Raw genomic sequence first — 23274 nt, forward strand, 5'->3', positions numbered from 1 at the left:
CCTTACATTAATATTCATAAATGAAAAATAAGTTGGCTGGGTAGAAAAATTAATTTATATAAATTTCTTTCTATTTATTTTGTTCTTTTGTCTTCTGGTTGATACATCAGAAGTTTAGGCCAGGTGTTAGGCAAGGCATATGCCTTTATTACCAGCACTTGGAAAGCAGAGGTGTTCCTTCTAACTAAAGAATTTAGTATACCTGTTTTGTACAGCTTTATTCTTTTCTCACATGAAACTAACTTTCTAAGACTATTGTTTCTTCCTCTAAATATTTCTTTAAAATAAAGTATAAGGAGAGTTAAAGTTATCTTTTTCTCAAAATAAAACCTATGTAGTTCTTCAGGCCAATTTTTCTCATTAAACCATGGATATAATAGTAATATTTAGTATTTTATCAGAAATAGATCATATCAACTTTTTAAAAATTCTTCTATATTAAGTGTTATATATTTATAATTATTTGTGCTAATAAAAATGTGTGGCTTAATGAGTCTTTTATACATATATATATATATATATATCAACATGAAATGAGAAAAATAACTATTTCTAGTCCTCTATAAGCTTAACAAAGATTCACCTACATTTTTTAATATATCAATAGTTTATTTTTGTGAATTGTTCAATTATAAACAATATCAAACTTCAATTCTCTATTTTCTTGTGTTTTTCTAATTTTTGGGTCTTTTTTTATACTTAGGATTAGTTCTGATTTGGATACTGCTACTGTTAAACGTTCTGTGTATTTTCTGGTAGACAGATATATTCATTTCTCTTACATTTGTAACTAGATGTGGGATTGTTGGGTCATAGGATAAATGTATATTTAGCTACACTGATTATGTTGGAAAGTATTCTAAAGCTTTTATATGAAAAAGAAACCATTCTTATCAGCAGTATATGAGACTTATGTTTCTCTGTAGCCTTACAAACACTATTTATTGCCATGCTCTTAAATTCCAGCTATTGTCATAGGTGTGTTATGGCAATATTTATTTGGTTGAGGGAATGCATACCACAGTGGAAACCTGTGGAAATCAGAGGACAACTTATTGGGGTGTTGCTTCTTTTCCTCTATCATGTGTGTTCTGGGGATCAAATTTAATTCATCAGTCATATATATAGTTGCTATGTTTATGTTTGTAATTTAAAAAGTAATCTGTAAGGACACATTTTGAATACACATACACATCACATATGTTGTTACGACATTTTCATTTTTATACATGTATATAATACATTTCCATTATTCCTCCACCTACAACCCTTTCTTATCCCACTTTCATTCCTGAAAGTACAAGAGTGCAATAGCTGTAGCTGTCGGGAAGAAAATATTCTGCAACACTTCAGTTCTTACTTCTTGCATTCTTTCTGCCCCTTTTCTACAGTGTTTTCTGAGCCTTGAGGGGAGTAATATAGATGTCCTATTTAGTGATAAGCTCTCAGAAGCTCATTATTATCGGCACTTTCACTAGTTATAAGTCTTTGAAGCAACTACCAACCACTGCAAAAACAAGTCTGTCTGACCACAGCTAACTGCAGCCAATATCTGTGGATAGAAACAGATATCTAGAAGATAATTTGACAGGCACATCATGTCCAGTGAGCAAAACAACAGCAGTAGCTTTCCTTCTATATGACTTCCCCAGCCACGGGCTTTTGACCAGGTTTCCAATGCCAAATGTAATTTCCTTCACATGGCATAGTCCTCAAGTCCAATCAGACAGCTGTTGGTCATACCCCATAATAGAACTGCTGCTTTTACACCAGTTGCCATGTCTTACATGGCTATGCAGCAGTGTGGCATGCAGATTCAAGCTGAAGGATATTCTAGAAAATATGAGTATTAACGACAATCCTCCCACAGCAGCTGGTTAGTTCCTCGAAGCTCTATAAAAGATAGCCAGCACAGAGGGGACTTCCAGTTCAGCTACAGTTTGATTTCCCTATCAGAGAATGTGGAATCTTCAGCAGCTCTGATTCCAGCACTTGATATTGAAGACAGGATCCCTGGGGCAAGCTGCCTAGCCAGACTAGCCAAATCTGCAAGCTCTGGGTTCAATTGAGAACCTGACTCAATCCATAATAAGGTGAAGAGCAATGAAGGAAGATGGATGACATTAACCTTTGGCTTCCATATCTACACCCACATGTGTGCCCATACAGGTAAACATGCATACACATGCACACCACATCCATATAAGTAAAATTTCAACTATTATTGAGATGATGTATTTAATGGCAAGTTCTTCCACCTTAATTTCATGATCTAGTTTAAAAACATACTTTGCCTCTAATTGCCTCATCTGTTTTGTTTCCTTTAATCTGGATTGGTTCTTTAAGCTTCATCTTTTATTACTTTGATCTCTCTGAAGAAAGAACGCTTATCATTTTGTAAAATAACCTTCAGTTTGATTCTGCCTGAATCATCCTCCTCTTTAGTATAAGTTATAATTTTTTTAAAGTCGGGAATACAGTGTAAGTGTGGTTGGGTTGTTCTTTCTATATCGTATTGGTTTGTCTCAACATTAGAGGATTAAATTTGATAATGTGGTTAAGATGTGGCTTTCTATGATCTTGCCACTGTAAAATTACCATGCTTGCCTTTATAATTCAAAAGTAATATAGGGACACTCTTTGAAACTATATAATTATACTGTTCTTCATCTAACTTTTACTAGTTTTAGCATCCATTTATGATTTTTCCACATCCCTTCTTGTATTAGCTGTCTTTTTATAGTTAGACCTGTCTTTTCCTCATGTGTTTGTCCATATCAGTGTGAATTCACATAATTATTTTATCGAATAGACTATTTTCTTCTTACTTATTTTGTGTCTAATGTTTGGGCATTAGTAGTCCTTCAATCTATTTTCTTGATATGTCCCTACCACTCTGAGGAATTCTGTTCTTTTTGCCACAGTAAAATTCATTTTGTAGGCCCACTGTTGAAAACAACAATTTCTCCAAAGTATTTCGATCCTTCCTAATTTATAATAGAAGCCAAGATATGAGCAATTTTACTACTTTGTTTCTGGAACCCACTGTGTGTGTGTGTATCATAGTTTGATATTTTGAATATTTTTTCTATAGAAAATTTGTCCAAATATTTTATAAATGGATAAGACTAAGGAGGGATTGAAAATAGGGTGGGATGTAGCAGAAGATGGCCTAGTTGGCCATCACTGGGAAGAGAGGCCCCTTGGTCTAGCAAACTTTATATGCCCCAGTACAGGGGAATTCCAGGGCCAAGAAGTGGGAGTGGGTGGGTAGGAGAGCAGGGCTGGGGGAAGGGTATAGGGGACTTTCGGGATAGCATTTGAAATGTAAATGAAGAAAATATCTAATAAAAAAATTGAAAAAAAAGAAAATAGGGTGGGAAAGTAGAGGGACATAAGTGGAATCATAGTGTATGGAAAAACCCAACTCATGGAAAGGAGTTCCAGTCTAGTGTGGCTTAAAGAAGAGATGCAAAACTAGAGAGCCAAGAATGGACCAATTTCACTGAAGAATTTACCCTTTGAAGGAACTCAATCTTTTAGAATATGAGGAGTCATCATAGAAAGTTTACCATGCACAAGGCCTTGGTTTAATCTTCAGCACTGTGAAAATAAACAAAGAATATTTTTAATTGAGTTCATAAAAAATAAACTTATTTCTTACAAAATAAAAAAATCAAAGTTTAATTAGGTAAGCAAGAATTATTTTGTTAGATTTGAAGACAGGATCTCACTGTGTAGCTCTGGCTGGCCTAGAATTCACTTTGTACATCAGGCAGTTCTCCAACTCACAGAGATTCACCTCTAGGTGCCGAGATTAAAGGTTGCATTACCATACCTGCCAAAACACTCTTAACATGTAATGAAAAAGTCTTAAGTAAGATATACTTGTTGTAATAATGTCAGTAATATGGTTGATATAGCTATTGGATAATAGAGAGAGTCTAGCTGGTTTACAAAGTAGAAAAAAGTTTAACAATGATATTGTTTGAAATAGCAAATTGTATCTTAGCATGAATTTTGCTGTTATAATAATAGGTATTATTACTATACTCTTTACAGCCTGTATCCCAACCAATTGGAGCTGAACAACAAGCAACTCTTCAAAATCCAGATTTTGTTCGAAGGTAAGTATCATTATCTTAGTACCAGGAAATCAGTGGTGGCATGCTGCTGTATGTCCTTGTATGCTTAGAGTACCTTGAATAAAGCGAGTTTTAAACTTCTTGTATTTGTGCAAGATTAATAAAATTGGGATAAATTTACTTTATTTTAATATTTATAGTAATCATGTAGATTGTGAAGTTACTGACATTTTATTAGTTTGTTTATAGTATTTTGTTGTACAAACTAAATGAAAAATTATGTAAAGTAAAATTTCAGCTAATCTTACAAAATAAATGTAGCAAGATATGTAATTGTTGGTGGTTTTAAAATAGTCTATGTTATTCAGGTTGGGTAATTTCTATTAGTTTTCCAAATTCTCAATCTCTTTCTTTCTCTCTCCTTCCTTCCTTCCTTCCTTCCTTCCTTCCTTCCTTCCTTCCTTCCTCCCTCCCTCCCCCCACTTTCTTTCTTTCTTTTTTTTTCTTGATGATGATGGAGGACTTTATTTATTTATTTTTTTGGGCATCTTTAAACTCATTCATTCCTTTATTAAACAATATAAGAAAATAAAATTAGAAATTTCAAGCACTGGTATTTTAAAGGGTGATCAATTCTGTAATTAGTAACAAATATATATCAAAACATGATGTGTCCCTGTAAAGGATGGGGTTTCCGAGTGCAGAATGGCTGGGTAACTAGTTGGGGTTCACGAAGAGCTGGGACTCTGAACTCAGTCTCGAGCTCCATGCTTTCATTCCTATATACTTCAACCTGGCCGGTTCTTTCCTTAAAAGCCTTATTTGACTAGGCTTCCTTCTTCACAGATCTCTCTCTTTTTTTTTTAATTTTTTTTTTGAAAAAAATTTTTATTAGGTATTTTCCTCATTTACATTTCCAATGCTATCCCAAAAGTCCCCTATACCCACCTCCCCACTCCCCTACCCACCCACTCCCCCTTTTTGGCCCTGGCATTCCCCTGTTCTGGGGCATATAAAGTTTGCAAGTCCAATGGGCCTCTCTTTCCAGTGATGGCCGACTAGGCCATCCTTTGATACATATGCAGCTAGAGTCAAGAGCTCCGGGGTACTGGTTAGTTCATATTGTTGTTCCACCTATAGGGTTGCAGATCCCTTTAGCTCCTTGGCTACTTTCTCTAGCTCCTCCATTGGGAGCCCTGTGATCCATCCATTAGCTGACTGTGAGCATCCACTTCTGTGTTTGCTAGGCCCCGCATAGTCTCACAAGAGACAGCTATATCAGGCTCCTTTCAGCAAAATCTTGCTAGTATATGACATGGTGTCAGCGTTTGGAAGCTGATTATGGGGTGGATCCCTGGATATGGCAGTCTCTACATGGTCCATCCTTTTGTCTCAGCTCCAAACTTTGTCTCTAACTCCTTCCATGGGTGTTTTCTCCCCAATTCTTAGAAGGGGCAAAGTGTCCACACTTTGGTCTTCATTCTTCTTGAGTTTCATGTGTTTTGCAAATTGTATCTTGGGTATACTAAGTTTCTGGGCTAATATCCACTTATCAGTGAGTACATATCATTTGAGTTCTTTTGTGATTGGGTTACCTCACTTAGGATAATGCCCTCCAGGTCCAACCATTTGGCTAGGAATTTCATAAATTCATTCTTTTTAATAGCTGAGTAGTACTCCATTGTGTAAATGTACCACATTTTTTGTATCCATTCCTCTGTTGAGGGACATCTGGGTTCTTTCCAGCTTCTGGCTATTATAAATAAGGCTGCTATGAACATAGTGGAGCATGTTTCTTTCTTACTAGTTGGAACATCTTCTGGATATATGCCCAGGAGAGGTATTGCAGGATCCTCCGGTAGTACCATGTCCAATTTTCTGAGAAACCGCCAGACTGATTTCTAGAGTGGTTGTACAAGCTTGCAATCCCACCAACAATGGAGGAGTGTTCCTCTTTCTCCACATCCTCGCCAGCATCTGCTATCACCTGAATTTTTGATCTTAGCCATTCTGACTGGTGTGAGATGGAATCTCAGGGTTCTTTTGATTTGCATTTCCCTGATGATTAAGGATGGTGAATATTTTTTCAGGTGTTTCTCAGCCGTTTGGTATTCCTCAGGTGAGAATTCTTTGTTTAGCTCTGAGCCCCAGTTTTTAATGGGGTTATTTGATTTTCTGGAGTCTACCTTCTTGAGTTCTTTATATATATTGGATATTAGTCCTCTATCTGATTTAGGATAGGTAAAGATCCTTTCCCAATCTGTTGGTGGCCTTTTTGTCTTATTGACGGTGTCTTTTGCCTTACAGAAGCTTTGCAGTTTCATGAGGTCCCATTTGTAGATTCTCGATCTTACAGCACAAGCCATTGCTGTTCTATTCAGTAATTTTTCCCCTGTGCCAATATCTTTGAGGCTTTTCCCCACTTTCTCCTCTATAAGTTTCAGTGTCTCTGGTTTTATGTGGAGCTCCTTGATCTACTTAGATTTGACCTTAGTACAAGGAGATAAGTATGGATCGATTCGCATTCTTCTACATGATAACAACCAGTTGTGCCAGCACGATTTGTTGAAAATGCTGTCTTTCTTCCACTGGATGGTTTTAGCTCCCTTGTCGAAGATCAAGTGACCATAGGTGTGTGGGTTCATTTCTGGGTCTTCAATTCTATTCCATTGGTCTACTTGTCTGTCTCTATACCAGTACCATGCTGGTTTTTTTTTTTATCACAATTGCTCTGTAGTAAAGCTTTAGGTCAGGCATGGTGATTCCACCAGAGGTTCTTTTATCCTTGAGAAGAGTTTTTGCTATCCTAGGTTTTTTGTTATTCCAGATGAATTTGCAGATTGCTCTTTCTAATTCGTTGAAGAATTGAGTTGGAATTTTGATGGGGATTGCATTGAATCTGTAGATTGCTTTTGGCAAGATAGCCATTTTTACAATGTTGATCCTGCCCCCCTCTTTCTTTTTATGTCCTCTTTATTCCACCATTTTCCCCTTCAATAAATTTTGTTTCTGTGATTCTATGTTTAGTCCTATAATTTCCATTTGCTTCCTTTTGAATCTTGTATTTCTCATTGCCTTTTTTTTTCTTATTTGCTTCAAATGCAGTTTCAATTGCCTATTGAAGTTTTTGTTTTGTTTTGTCCTTTTCATTACTGGGAATGGAACCCATGTTCTTGCATATGCTAGGCGAGCACTTTACCACTAAGTCCATCTTACTTAGGGTTTTTTTTTATTACGTATTTTCTTCAATTACATTTCCAATGCTATCCCAAAAGTCCACCCCCCCACTCCCCTACCCATGCATTCCCATTTTTTGGCCCTGGCATTCCCCTGTACTGGGGCATATAACGTTTGCCTGACCAATGGGCCTCTCTTTGCAGTGATGGCCGACTAGGTCATCTTTTGATACATATGCAGCTAGAGTCAAGAGCTCTGGGGTACTGGTTAGTTCATAATGTTGTTCCTCCGATAGGGTTGCAGATCTCTTTAGCTCCTTGGATACTTTCTATAGCTCCTCCATTGAGGGCCCTGTGATCCATCCAATAGTTGACTGTGAGCATCCATTTCTGTGTTTGCTAGGCCCCGGCCTAGTCTCACAAGGGACAGCTATATCACCGTCCTTGCAACAAAGGCTTGCTAGTGTATGCAATGGTGTCATCGCTTAGAGGCTAATTATGGGATGGATCCCTGGATATGGCAGTCTCTAGATGGACCATCCTTTTGTCTCAGCTCCAAACTTTGTCTCTGTAACTCCTTCCATGGGTGATTGTTTCCAATTCTAAGAATGAGCAAAGTGTCCACACTTTGGTCTTCGTTCTTCTTCAGTTTCATATGTTTTACATATTGTACCTTATACTCGCTATACTAAGTTTCTGGGTTAATATCCACTTATCAGTGAGTACATTTCATTTGAGTTCTTTTGTGATTGGGTTACCTCACTCAGGATGATGCCCTCCAGGTCCAACCATTTGCCTAGGTATTTCGTGAATTCATTCTTTTTAATAGCTGAGTAGTACTCCATTGTGTAAATGTACCACATTTTTTGTATCCATTCCTCTGTTGAGGGACATCTGGGTTCTTTCCAGCTTCTGGCTATTATAAATAAGGCTGCTATGAACATAGTGGAGCATGTGTCCTTCTTACCGGTTGGGACATCTTCTGGATATATGCCCAGGAGAGGTATTGCGGGATCCTCCGGTAGTACTATGTCCAATTTTTGGAGGAACCGCCAGACTGATTTCCAGAGTGGTTGTACAAGCTTGCAATCCCACCAACAATGGAGGAGTGTTCCTCTTTCTCCACATCCATGCCAGCATCTGCTGTCACCTGAATTTTTGATCTTAGCCAGACATCATGACCAAGGCAACTCTTATAAAGGACAGCATTTAATTAGATCTTGTTTACAGTTTCAGAGATTTAGTCCATTATCATCATGGCAGGAAGCATGGCAGTATGCAGGCAGGCATAATGCTGGAGGAGCTGAGAGTTCTGCATCTTGATCTGAAGGTAGCCAGAAGACTGGCTTCCACAGGCCGCCAGGAGGAGGGTCTAATTCTTCCCTGAGCAGAGTTAGAGTATCTGAAACCTCAATGCCCATCCCACAGTGATACATTTCCTCCAACAAAGCCACACCTACTCCATTAAGGCCACACCTCCTAATAGTGCCACTCTCCATAGGCTAAGCACTCAAGCACATGAGTCTATGGGAACCCACTCTATCTAAACCACTGCACTTTCTTTGCTGAAGTTTGCTTCTCATTTCTTTCTTTTTTAAAATGTGCATACTAGATAGTACTCTATCACTGTACTACACCCCAGCCTACTAAAATATTTTGATTACGGCTTGTCTTATAATTCCAATATCTGATTTATCTTGGATGTTTATACCTGTTGATTGTCTTTCTGCATTCAAGTTGTGATTTTCCTGTTTTTATTTTTGTTTTGTTTTGTCTGTTGGTTGCTTTTTGTTTTTGTTTTGGTATGACAAGTGTTTTCATTTATATATTTTAGTTATTATATAAGGATATTTTGGATTGTGATTAAATCTTCTGTTTTAGTAGGCATTCCCTACATTCAGGTGCAAAGTTCTGACCCATTCTTATGGGCTAGAATTTTTCTAATGAAAATTTAGTTTTAGAGTCCTTACACTATTTCAGTCTGCTTTTGTTCACCATGTATCATTTGATACCACCATAATTCCAAAGGCTAGAGCTTTTCTCTAGGCCAGCTTCCTAATCCACACTTTATTGATGAGGCTTCTCCCTGGTTCTACAGGAGAAGAGTTTCTTTTTGGCTAATGGACTAGAGTCAGGAGATATTAGGTTTGAGTTACTTATGTCTATACTGGGATATACAAGATTGAGCGTGATAGCCTTCTGTTACTCTAATTAGGAGATATCAAGCTGCTGGGGGGTTTTCAAGTCTTTGAGGTTCTTGACCAGTCTTAATGTTCATCTTTTCAATCTTGGTTGCCTTCCTTATATTGTCTAGTTTATTATTTCTAGATTTTTAAAGTTGTACTTGGGGAAATGAACAAGAAAAGTTGAGTGTTTGTTATCTTGTTCCAAAAACTAGTATAATTTCTTAGATTTATTTATTTTATTTTATTATGTATATAAGTGTTCTGTGTTTATGTTTTTGCACCACATGTGTTCCTGGTAGCCATAGGGGTCAGAAGAAAGAATTAGATCCACTGAAAATAGAATTAAAAATACTTGTGAACTGTGGCTTCACATGTGAATACTTGGAATTGAAATCAGGTCCTCTGCAAAAGTAATAAGTACTTCTAACTACTGAACCATCGCTCAAGCCTTAAGCTAGTATTTTAAGGAAACTTTGAATGTGTATAGTATTGTGTCATGAGCTAAAATTGTATCTCCTTTTATCCTCTAGTTGTTATTATTTATTACTATCATTTCTCTATATTTTAAGAACTCCAGGAGAAGGGGCTATTGGGAGGTTGTGCTAGGAACAGAACCTAACCCTTGTACATGCTTCCCAAGACTGGACCACTGAGCTATTTATACCCTTAGCCCTTGCAAGCATTCATATGCAAACAGAAATAATTTGGGTTTTGGGGTTTATCTCTTTTTGTATATATCTACAGAGATGATTCACTGGGAGTTTTTAGAAGAAAGGACTCACCAAAAATAATTTAAAAGATATTTTTAAAAGGTCTATTGGTACTTAAATTGAAATTAGGTATTAAATAAAATGATGTGCTTTTCCCTGAAGACCATTTCTCCCACTCTCAGCATTTGTTAGTTACCTATATATAGTTCTTTGACTGGGGTTGAGGCATCTTGAGCGGCACCCCACTGCACCCCCTATCCGTCCACCTTGGTGTGTCTATTGTTTTGTTGTCTTGTTTCGCTCATGTTTAGACAGTCATATTAGTGGACTTTATGGCTGTAGCTTCAGGCATTACTAAGAAACACCATCTCACTGCAAACGCTCTTAGAATCTTTTCTTCCCCTATTCCACAATGTTCCCTCAGCCTTAGGTGCAGGCATGTTTTGAAGATATAGCTATTGGGACTGGGCTCCACAACTCTGTATTTTGATTGCTTGTGGTTTTCTATAATGGGCTCTGTCTGATGCAGAGAGAAATTTTCCTTGATGAGGAGTGAAGACCACACTTCTCTGTGGGCATAAAGACAATGTTTATGATTGCTGTTAGTGATTATGCTGGTTTAGGAAATTAGTGGTTGTACTTTCTCTTCTTAAGACCCATGGCTTCATTAGCACTGTTTCTTTTATATATTATTTTATTTGAACTTATAAAATAACTATAACTAGCCACTGTTAAACCTGTTAAACCATTTTTATATCATTCATTTTCATCACTTGCTTTACCTTCTGCATTATTCCTGTCTCCTATACTTAGTCTGCTTATTCTTTGCTGAGGTAAATCTACTTTTTGAAATAAGAAGGTATATTCATGTGGATGCTCGCAGCCAACCATTGGACTTATCACAGGGACCCCAATGGAGGAGTTAGGGAAAAGACTGAAGGAGCTGAAGGGGCCTTATCTGGCATCAATGGGAGGGGAGGCTCTTGGTCCTATGAAGGCTTTATGCCCCAGTGTAGAGGAATGCTAGGGCTATGAGTCAGGAGTGGGTAGGTGGGAGGAGAAGCACTCTCATAGAAGCAAAGTAAGGGAGATGGGATTGGGGCTTACAGAGGGGAAAATGGAAAAAAGGATAACATTTGAAATGTAAATAAATAAAATATCCAATTACAAATAAATAAAATGTATATTCATTTTAGACACTTCATTTGAATATATTAGTAAAGTAATCTCCAAATAAGAAAAAAAAAACTGATCAAGATTGTCTTCCCTGCCTCACCTGGGGATCCATCCCATATACAACCACCAAACCCAGACACTTGCATATGCCAGAAAGATTTTGCTGACAGGACCCTGATATAGCTATCTCTTGTGAGGCTATGCCAGTACCTGGCAAATATAGAAGTGGATGCTCACAGTCATCTATTGGATGGAACACAGGGCCCCTAATGGAGGAGCTAGAGAAAGTACCCAAGGAGCTAAAGGGGTCTGTAACTCTATAGGAGGAACAACAATATGAACTAACCAGTACCCGCCCCCCCCCAGAGCTGTGTCTCTAGTTGCATGTGTAGCAGAGGATGGCCTAGTCGTCCATAAATGGGAGGAGAGGCCCTTGGTCTTGCGAAGATCATATGCCCCAGTACAGGGGAATGCCAGGGCCAGGAAGTGGGAGTGGGTAGGTTGGGGAGCAGGGCAGGGGGAGGGTATAGGGGGCTTTGGTGATAGCATTTGAAATGTAAATGAAGAAAATATCTAATAAATAATAAATTAAAAAAAAAGATTGTCTCCCAAATTAAAATAAGAGTATTCCTTGATAAAAGATTTCATAGTGGCCTATGACTGACAGTGTTTTTCTTTTATTCATATTCCTGTGATAAAAATGTATGGCAAGTATAAATGATATGATTTTTTTAGTATAGAATAGAGTTTATTTAAGGCATGAGGAGGGGAGTTAAGAAGAGCAGTAGAGGCAGAGAGGAGAGAGTAGAGAAGTAGAGGCGGGCCATGACCACGTGGAGAGAGGGGGGAAGGAAAAGGGACAAAGAGGGCAAGATGTAAGAGAGAGGCAAGAGAGGATATGCCATTTTTATAACTTCCAAAAACACCTTTATTGAAATATAATTTGTGGGACTGGAGAGATGGTTCAGCAGTTATGAGCACTAGATCCTCTTTCAGAGGAAAAGGGTTCAATTCCCAGCTCCTAAATGGTAGTGACAACCATGTGTAACTCCAGTCCCAGAGGATCAGACACCCCTTTCTGGCCTGTATGGGCACTACATACACATGGTGTACACAGACATGCGTGCAAGCCTAACATCCACCCATATAAAATAAAAATAAATGTTTAAGAAAAAATACAATGTATTTATCATAAAATTTGCCTATTTAACTTATACAATACAGTAGTATTATGTATATTCACAGTTATATAACCATAACATTTATAAACATATTACATGGATTGATTTTTAAGTTTATAATTTTATCATCTTAAGTTTTCTTTAGATTTTATGATTAAGATTGGAATGAGTTCCTTTTTTTTTTTTTTTACTTAATAGCTTGAATCAAGATGTGACATCTGTGAAAGAAAACACCAATAACCCTGATACCCCAAGTGGAAATGGCAAACAGGATCGGAACAAACAACGAAGAGCCTCCTGTCCCCGACCAGAGAAGGGGACTAAATTCCAGCTTACTGTCCTTCAGGTCAGTGTGTATGTATGACTGGATTAGAGTGTATGTAGAAGTCCTGGAGACTCAGAAAGGAACAATGCTGTGGAAGTAAATGCAGACTATTGTAAAGCGCAAATCTCTCCTTTATTCAGAATTTCTGAAAAGAAAATATAGATATTAAACTTGGAAATTGGGCTGGCGAGATGGCTCAACAATTAAGAGTACTGACTGCTCTTCCAGAGGCCCTGAGTTCAATTCCCAGCAACCACATGATGGCTCACAACCATCTGTAATGGGATCCAACACCCTCTTCTGGTGTGTCTTAACACAGCTATAATGTACCCATACATAAAATTTAAAAAAAAGATTTAAACTTGGAAATTGTAAGAGAAATATAACGAAGAACATAAAATTCCTATAATCACTAATCAGAGCTTATTTCTTTTATCTTTTTTCTATATATATGTACAATATTCACATTTTAACATTGTGAAAATAATGTTAGCAAATAATAGAGCACATAATGTTAGCAAAAAATATATTGACTTATTTTATGATAGGTATCCCATTTTTTTATATTTTTTCATTTATTTATTATTTACTTTTTGTCCCAAGCATTCCCCACCCCGTTCTTTCTCTCCTCCCAGTCCCACCCTTACAAATCCCTCCCACCATTAGCCCCTCACCTTCTCAGAGAAGGGGAAGCCCCCCTTTATGTACCACCCCACCCTGGGACATCCAGTTGTCATAAGCCTAAGCACCTCTTCTCCCCCTAGGGCCCAAGTAGATAGTCCAGTTAGGGGAAGGGGATCCAATGACAGGCAACTGAGTCAGGGACAACCTCTGCTCCAATTGTTAGGGGACCCACATGAAGACTAAGCTGCACATCTGCTACATGTGTGCAGGAAGGCCTAGTATAGCTCCCGCATGGCCTTTGGTTGGTGGTTTAGTCTTTGTGAACCCCCATGGGTCCAGGTTAATTGACTCTACAACTCTTCTTGTGGTGTCCCTGACTCCTCCAGGTCATTCAATTCTACCCCACCACCACACACACATTAATGCCACCAAAATCAAAATAACAGCCATCAATAATCATTGGTCATTAATATTTTATTTTTATCAAGGTCCTCCTAATATCCTATATACTAGTATTCCCATCTTTACAAATAAATATGCTCAAAACGAGAGAAATCATTTGCATTAAATCATTCGACTATCAAATGCTAGAGTCAGATATGAAGCCAGATCAGACTTTAAAGCCTATATCTCTAACCAATATATGTTTTAGATTCATTTTTAAAACCTGTATACAATTTTATATTCTTTCTTTTTTGAAAGCTCAATATATTATGGACGTGTTTCTAATGCCAGTAAATAATTTGAATAATATATTTTAAATATATAGTTCCTTGTACAGAGATATAATTTAATCATCCCTTTTCCTGTTCTTCTTTAGGTTTTTTCTGTAACTGTTGCTGAATATGTCATATGTGAACTTACCTAGTTACTCCCTATAAAATGTGATTTTATTTTCGTTTTTATTATTTTTAGACAGGGTCTGATAATAGCCAAGGCTTGCCTCAAACTTATTTTTTTTTCTTCTCTTAAACTTATTTTATAGCCAAGGATAACCTTAAATTTCTAATCCTCTTCTCTTCACTTCCCAAATACTGAGGTTACAGATGTGAACCTCATAATTGTTTTATGTGGTGCTGAGGATGGTACTAGGGCTTTGTGCACACTAGGCAAGCACTCTACCAGCTGTGTTTCATCCTCAGCCAAGATGGCTTTACTTAGACTGATTAAATGTGTGTACTTAGGTCTCAGTCTCTGGAGACAACATGGTGGAGTGTCAGCTGGAAACACATAACAACAAGATGGTGACATTCAAGTTTGATGTTGATGGTGACGCACCTGAGGATATCGCTGACTATATGGTAAGTTTAGTAACATAGTACTATTTTTCCCCTAGGGTATTCATTCTCTCTCCTTTTATTCTCTCTCCCCTTCCTCTCTTTTTTTCATTTTCTCTTCATTCATTCATTTACACTCATCTCTAATTAGAATGTGTGGAGGGTTTTTAAAAAATTTGCATAGAGGAAAATTGTTCATAATCAGGGATGTTACTGCATTTTCTCTGGTTTTACTGTATTTTCTGAGCAAGTATGACGGCTTTTTTTAGATTGATATATTTTAATCTCTGACTGTATGTTAAAATAATATTATAACTTTAAATGATAATCTCATTGTATAGGTGCCCGATTAAATCAGAATCAAGCCACTTAGGTAATTTTAATGTGTCTAACATTCTGCATAAAAGTATTGAAGTTATGCTTCTCAGTACATTAGTTGTTTTAAATGTGTGAATATGCTGTTGTATGTGTATTTACATGTTTGTGTGGGTATGTGCATGGAGTACAGAGGACCCCTTCAGTTCCTTGGGTGCTTTCTCTAGCTTCTCCATTGGGGGCCCTGTGTTCCATCCTATAGATGGCTGTGAGCATCCACTTCTGTATTTGCCAGGCACTGGCAAAGCCTCACAGGAGACAGCTATATCAGGGTCCTTTCAGCAAAATCTTGCTGGCATATGCAATAGTGTCTGTGTTTGTTGGCTGATTATGGTATGGACCCCTGGGTGGGGCAGTCTCTGGATGGTCCATCCTTTCGTCTTTGCTCCAAACTTTGTCTCTGCAACTCCTTCCATGAATATTTTATTCTCTATTCTACGGGGGAATGAAGTATCCACGAGTTGGTCTTCCTTCTTGATTTTCTTGTGATTTGGGAGTTGTATCTTGGGTATTCTAGGTTTCTGGGCTAATATCCACTTATCACTGAGTGCATATCAATTGACTTCTTTTGTGATTGGGTTATGTCACTCAGGATGATATCCTCCAGATACATCCATTTGCTCAAGAATTTCATACATTCATTGCTTTTTTTAATTAGGTATTTTCTTCATTTACATTTCCAATGCTATCCCAAAAGTCCCCCATACACTACATTCATTGTTTTTAATAGTTGAGTAGTACTCCATTGTACAAATGTACCACATTTTCTGTATCCATTCCTCTGTTGAGGGACATCTGGGTTCTTTCCAGCTTATGACTATTATAAATAGGGCTGCTATGAACATAGTGGAGCATGTGTCCTTATTACCAGTTGGAACATCTTCTGGGTATATGCCCAGGAGAGGTATTGCTGGATCTACCAGTAGTACTATGTCCAGTTTTCTGAGAAACCACCAGACTGATTTTCAGAGTGGTTGTACCAGCTTGCAATTCCACCAGCAATGGAGGAGTATTCCTCCTTCTCCACATCCTTGCCAGCATCTGCTGTCACCTGAATTTTTGATCTTAGCTATTCTGACTGGTGTGAAGTGGAATCTCAAGGTTGTTTTGATTTGCATTTCCCTGATGATTAAGGATGTTGAACATTTTTTTTCTTTTTTTTTTTTTCCATTTTTTATTAGGTATTTAGCTCATTTACATTTCCAATGCTATACCAAAAGTCCCCCTTACCCACCCACCCCCACTCCCCTACCCACCCACTCCCCCCCTTTGGCCCTGGCGTTCCCCTGTACCGGGGCACACAAAGTCTGCGTGTCCAATGGGCCTCTCTTTCCAGTGATGGCCGACTAGGCCATCTTTTGATACATATGCAGCTAGAGTCAAATGCTGACACCATTGCATACACTAGCAAGATTTTACTGAAAGGACCCAGATGTAGCTGTCTCTTGTGAGACTATGCCGGGGCCTAGCAAACACAGAAGTGGATGCTCACAGTCAGCTAATGGATGGATCACAGGGCTCCCAATGGAGGAGCTAGAGAAAGTACCCAAGGAGCTAAAGGGATCTTCAACCCTATAGGTGGAACAACATTATGAACTAACCAGTACCCCTGAGCTCTTGACTCTAGCTGCAGATGTTGAACATTTTTGAAGTGCTTCTCAGCCATTCGGTATTCCTCGGTTGAGAATTCTTTGTTTAGCTCTGTACCCCATTTTTAATGAGGTTATTTGAATTTCTTGAGTTCAGCTTCTTGAGCTGTTTGTATATATTTGATATTAGTCCCCTATCAGATTTAGGATTGGTAAAAATCCTTTCCCAATCTGTTGGTGGCCTTTTTGTCTTATTGACAGTATCTTTTGCCCTACAGAAGCTTTGAAATTTTATGAGGTCCCATTTGTCAATTCTTGACCTTACAGCACAGACCATTGCTGTTCTGTTCAGGAATTTTTCCCCTGTGGCCATATCTTCGAGGCTTTTCCCAACTTTCTCTATTAATTTCAGTGTCTCTGTTTTTATGTGGCGTTCTTTGATCCACTTAAACTTGAGCTTTGTACAAGAAGATAAGAATGGATCAATTCGCATTCTTCTACATGATAACCGCCAGTTGGGCCAGCACCATTTGTTGAAAATGCTGTCTTTTTTCCACTGGATGGTTTTAGCTCCCTTGTCAAAGATCAAGTGACCATAGGTGTGTGGGTTCATTTCTGGGTCTTCAATTCTATTCTATTGATCTACCTGTCTGTCATTGTACCAGTACCATGCAGTTTTTATCACAATTGCTCTGTAGTAAAGCTTTAGGTCAGGCATGGTGATTCCACCAGAGGTTCTTTTATCCTTGAGAAGAGTTTTTGCTATCCTAGGTTTTTTTGTTATTCCAGATGAATTTGCAAATTGCCCTTTCTAACTCGTTGAAGAATTGAGTTGGAATTTTGATGGGGATTGCACTGAATCTGTAGATTGCTTCTGGCAGGGTAGCCATTTTTACTATATTAATCCTGCCAATCCATGGGTGTGGGAGATCTTTCCATCTTCTGAGATCTTCAATTTCTTTCTTCAGAGACTTGAAGTTCTTGTCATACAGATCTTTTACTTCCTTAGTTTGAGTCACACCAAGGTATTTTATATTATTTGTGACTATTGTGAAGGGTGTTGTTTCCCTAATTTCTTTCTAATCCTGTTTATCCTTTGTGTAGAGAAAGGCCACTGATTTGTTTGTGTTAATTTTATATCCAGCTACTACTGTCCTGAAGCTATTTATCAGGTTTTGGTGTTCTCTGGTGGAATTTTTAGGGTCACTTATATATACTATCATATCATCTGCAAAGAGTGATATTTTGACTTCTTCCTTCCCAGTTTGTATCCCCTTAATCTCCTTTTGTTGTCAAATTGCTCTGGCTAGGACTTCAAGTGCTACATTGAATAGGTAGGGAGAAAGTAGGTAGCCTTGTCTAGTCCCTTATTTTAGTGGGATTGTTTCCAGCTTCTCTCCATTTACTTTGATGTTGGCTACTGGTTTGCTGTATATTGTTTTTATTATGTTTAGGTATGGGCCTTGAATTCCTGATCTTTCCATGACTTTTCTCGTGAAGGGGTGTTGGATTTTGTCACATGCTTTCTTCAAATCTAATGAGATGATCATGTGATTTTTGTATTTGAATTTGTTTATATAGTGGATTATGTTGATAGATTTCCATATATTAAACCATCCCTGCATCCCTGGGATGAAGCCTACTTGGTCATGATGGATGATCGTTTTGATGTGTTCTTGGATTCGGTTTGCAAGGATTTTATTGAGTATTTTTGCATCGATATTCATAAGGGAAATTGGTCTGAAGTTCTCTTTCTTTGTTGGATCTTTGTGTGGTTTAGGTATCAGAGTAATTGTGGCTTCATAGAATGAATTGGGTAGAGTACCTTCTGTTTCTATTTTGTGGAATAATTTGAGGAGAGTTGGAATTAGGTCTTCTTTGAAGGTCTGATAGAACTCTGCACAAAACCTATCTGGTCCTGGGCTTTTTTTTTTTTTTTTTTTTTTTTTTTTTTTTTTTTTTTTTGGTTGGGAGACTATTAATGACTGCTTCTCTTTCTTTAGAGGAAATGGGACTGTTTATATCGTTAATCTGATTCTAATTTAACTTTGGTACCTGGTATCTGTCTAGGAAGTTGTCCATTTCATCCAGGTTTTCCAGTTTTGTTGAGTATAGCCTTTTGTAGTAGGATCTGATGATGTTTTGGATTTCCTCAGGATCTGTTATTATGTCTCCTTTTTCATTTTTGATTTTGTTAATTAGGATACTGTCCCTGTGCCCTCTAGTTAGTCTGGCTAAGGGTTTATCTATCTTGTTGATTTTCTCAAAGAACCAGCTTCTGGTTTGGTTGATTCTTTGTATAGTTCTTTTTGTTTCCACTTGGTTGATTTCTGCCCTAAGTTTGATTATTTCCTACCATCTACTCCTCTTGGGTGAATTTGCTTCCTTTTGTTGTAGAGCTTCTAGGTGTGCTGTCAGACTGTTAGTGTATGCTCTCTCTAGTTTCCTTTTGGAGGCACTCACGGCTATGAGTTTTCCTCTTAGGACTGCTTTCATTGTGTTTCATAAGTTTGGGTATGTTGTGGCTTCATTTTCATTAAACTCTAAAAAGTCTTTCTTTCTTTATTCCTTCCTTGACCAAGGTATCATTGAGTAGAGTGTTGTTTCTATGTGAATGTTGGCTTTCTATTATTTATGCTGTTATTGAAGATCAGCCTTAGTCTGTGGTGATCTGATAGGAATCATGGGATAATTTCAATATTTTTGTATCTGTTGAGGCTTGTTTTGTGACCAATTATATGGTCAATTTTGGAGGAGGTACCATGAGGTGCTGAGAAGAAGGTATATCCTTTTGTTTTAGGATAAAATGTTCTGTAGATTTCTGTTAAATCTATTTGTTTCATATCTTTTGTTAGTGTTCATGTGTCTCTGTTTAGTTTCTGTTTCCAGGATCTGTCCATTGGTGAGAGTGGTGTGTTGAAGTCTCCCACTATTATTGTGTGAGGTGCAATGTGTGCTTTGAGCTTTACTAAAGTTTCTTTAATGAATGTGGCTCCCCTTGCATTTAGAGCATAGATATTTAGAATTGAGAGTTCATCTTGGTAGATTTTTTGATGAGTATGAAGTGCCCCTCCTTGTCTTTTTTGATAACTTAGGGTTGGAAGTCTATTTTATTAGATATTAGAATGGCTACTCCAGCTCGTTTCTTCGGACAATTTGCTTGGAAAATTGTTTTCCAGCCTTTTACTCTGAGGTTGTGTCTGTATTTATTCCTGAGGTGGGTTTCTTGTAAGCAGCAAAATGTTGGGTCCTGTTTGTGTAGCCAGTCTGTTAATCTATGTCTTTATATTGGGGAATTGAGTCCATTGATGTTAAGAGAAATCAAAGAAAAGTAATTGTTGCTTCCTATCGTTTTTGTTGTTAAAGTTGGGAATCTGTTCTTGTGTCTGTCTTGTTTTGTTGAAGGATTACTTTCTTGCTTTTTCTAGGGTGTATTTTCCATCTTTGTGTTGGTGTTTTCCCTCTATTATCCTTTGAAGGGCTGGATACGTGGAAAGATATTTTGTGAAATACTTTCATTTCTCCATCTATCCTAATTGAGAGTTTTGCTGGGTATAGTACTTGGGCTGGCATTTGTGTTCTCTTAGTATCTGTATAACATCTGTCCAGGATCTTCTGGCTTTCATAGTCTCTGCTGAGAAGTCTGGAGTAATTCTAATAGGCCTGCCTTTAAATGTTACTTGACCTTTTTCCCTTACTGCTTTTAATATTCTGTCTTTATTTAGTGCATTTGTTGTTCTGATTACTATGTGTCAGGAGGAATTTTTTTTCTGGTCCAGTCTATTTGGAGTTCTGTAGGCTTCTTGTATGTTCATGGGCATCTCTTTCTTTAGGTATGGAAAGTTTTCTTCTATAATTTTGTTGAAGATATTTGCTGGTCCTTTAAGTTGAAAATCTTCATTCTCATCAACTCCTATTATCCGTAGGTTTGGTCTTCTTATTGTGTCCTGGATTTCCTGGATGTTTTGAGTTAGGATCTTTTTGCATTTTCTTTGATAGTTGTATCCATGTTCCCTATGGAATTTTCTGCACCTGATATACTCTCTTCTATATCTTTTATTCTGTTGCTCGTGCTCACATCTATGGTTCCTGATTTCTTTCCTAGGGTTTCTATCTCCAGAGTTGTCTCCCTTTGGGTTTTCTTCATTTTTTTCTACTTCCATTTTTAGATCTTGGATGGTTTTGTTCAATTCCATCTCCTGTTTTGTTGTGTTTTCCTACAATTCTTTAAGGGATTTTTGTGTTTCTTCTACCTGTTTAGTGTTTGCCTGTAGTTCCTTGAAGGATTTTTATGTTTCCTCTTTAAGGGCTTCTACCTCTTTAGCACTGTTCTCCTGTATTTCTTTAAGTGAGTTACTAATGCCTTTCTTTAAATCTTCTACCACCATCATGAAATATGATTTTAAATCTGTGTCTTGCTTTTTGGGTGTGCTGGGGTATCCAGGACTAATTGTGGTGGGCGTACTGAGTTCTGATGATGCCCAGTGTTCTTGGTTTCTGTTAGTAATATTTTTACATTTGCCTTTCTCTGGTGTTAATGATCAAGCTGTCTCTGGTTGGAGCTTGATCCTCCTGTGATTCTCTTAGCCTCTGTCAGCACTCCTGGGAGTCCAACTCTCACCTGAGTTCCAGTGGTCAGAGCACTCTCTGCAGGCAAGCTCTCCTCTTGCAGCACAGGTGTCCAGCAGTCTGGGGCTCTGATCCACATCCTGAGTTCTGGGCTTAGAACCCTCCCTGTAGGCTGACTGTCCTCTGGCAAGGAATGTGCCCAGGGGTCTGTGTCTCAGCTCTGCCTCCTGGCTGAGGGTGAATGCCTGAGGGGGCCCTGACCAAGCTCTGTTGCTTCTATTGCCCACCTGCTCTCAGGTGATCAAGAGGTCCTGGGTGTGCTAGGGGTCCTGCGGCGTGGAGAGTCCTCTGGTGCCCTAGATGCCCTCGGCCTGGTTCATGCAGAAGATGGCGGGGCTGGCCCCAACCTGAATTGATCCCAACCTCTGGTCGGGAGCGGTTCTTTGTCCATGTTCCTGCTGGCACAAGACCCTCCGCAATTCCTTGGAGCTGATGCTGTGCTCCACTCAACCATGATTCCGAGGCGATCCTAAGGCTCTGAGGTGTGGAGAGCACCCCAAAGCCCCTATAGGCCTCTGTACAGCCAATTTATAAAATTCAAGATAATGACTTTTCTGACAAATATCAGTGATCTCAGAATAATTGAATGTATTATGAAATATTTTATAACTGCTCTTAATTATTTTATGACACATACTTATTTTGTTGTTTTCCTATGCTAATCACCATTAAAATATTATAATTTTGAAGAAAACGAATTTATTCTTATGATAAATTCTACTTGATAACAGGTTGAAGATAACTTTGTGCTGGAAAATGAGAAAGAAAAATTTGTCGAGGAATTGAGGGCTATCGTAGGTCAAGCCCAGGAGATCCTTCATGTCCACTCAGCTGTAGAAAAATCTATTGGTGTTGACTCTGTTGCCTTGGAATCTAACAGTAACCAAGTAAGAGCAATTTTGTAGTAAAAAGGTCATTTGGGAACTTTGTCAGGAACACTCATTTACCTGTTCATTTTTATTTCAGACAGGATCATCTGAACAAGTACTGATAAATTCTGCATCCACTCAAACTAGCAGTAAGTATACTTAATAAAATGTACTATTGGCTTTTGAAACAAGGCATATTGGAGTTTTGATATATATATTCACAGAGAAAGTTATTAATCGATAAATTAATTTGATGATAAATTGGTTGTTTTCCACACTTGAAAGCAAAGTTTATAGCCCAGAGATTTAAAAAACCCAGTTGTTGATTTTTTTTTTTTAATCTGAGTACCTTACTTTTGAGTCATTACATGGTATGTCACCAGAAAAGGCAGTCCCAGTGCTGATGACCTTTGATGGCCTATTGAATCTTAACTAGTAATTTGTCTACTTTGACATGGGATGAACAAAAGAATTTTAACTGAATCACTATGTTCTAAGTTTGCTTCTTGTTTTAGTAGTCATTCAAAACTTGACAGTTTCACTGATGGTAATACTTTTACCAGCTCTGCTTACTAATAACTTTGTAAAGCAGACACAAGATAAACTTCCAGAAACTAAAATTGGGGTTCTTCTGTTTTCTTTTCTGATAACTTTATCTCTTCATTCTTCTTAGCCCTGGTCATGGGTATATTAAGAATATCTGGGAGGGGGAGAAGAACCATAGCATCATGAAGACCTCTGAAGGAATTAACACAACATGAAGATGCAAAAGGTGGTGGGAATAATGGAAGCAGATACCATTATCCTGAAGTTTAGTTTAACTCTATTAGGATGCCAGAGTACATCTGTATCTTACTTTGTTGGTTAGCAGAATTCTGAGCAGGTTTCTGACTGACAATGTAATATGACATTTCAAAGAAAATTACTTGAGAAAGTTTACAAATGTAGGGATTTGCTTACTTTACTTTTATATAGCCATAACTAGATTTACTCCTCTTTCTTCTGGTTTTATAGTTCCGGTTCTTCTTAGTTCTGTACATTTTAATGCTTGTATGGATGTATACCACCATGA

The 23274-nt window shown here is 37.9% G+C and overlaps 1 protein-coding gene across 10 annotated transcripts in view; it reads left to right on the forward strand.

Annotated features, from left to right (window-relative positions):
• The window catches only part of Wnk3 (WNK lysine deficient protein kinase 3), a 151418-nt gene that overhangs the window by 93429 nt on the left and 34715 nt on the right, over positions 1 to 23274 (forward strand). For all 10 annotated transcript variants that reach the window (XM_006528871.4, XM_006528870.4, XM_006528872.4 and 7 more), the window contains 5 exons: positions 4063 to 4127; positions 12713 to 12860; positions 14648 to 14764; positions 22065 to 22220; positions 22300 to 22351. In XM_006528871.4, coding sequence (XP_006528934.1) covers positions 4063 to 4127; positions 12713 to 12860; positions 14648 to 14764; positions 22065 to 22220; positions 22300 to 22351 — 538 coding nt within the window. The remainder of the gene's footprint in view (positions 1 to 4062; positions 4128 to 12712; positions 12861 to 14647; positions 14765 to 22064; positions 22221 to 22299; positions 22352 to 23274) is intronic.

The sequence above is a fragment of the Mus musculus genome, chromosome X (genome assembly GCF_000001635.26).
Source record: "Mus musculus strain C57BL/6J chromosome X, GRCm38.p6 C57BL/6J".
NCBI lineage: Eukaryota > Metazoa > Chordata > Mammalia > Rodentia > Muridae > Mus > Mus musculus.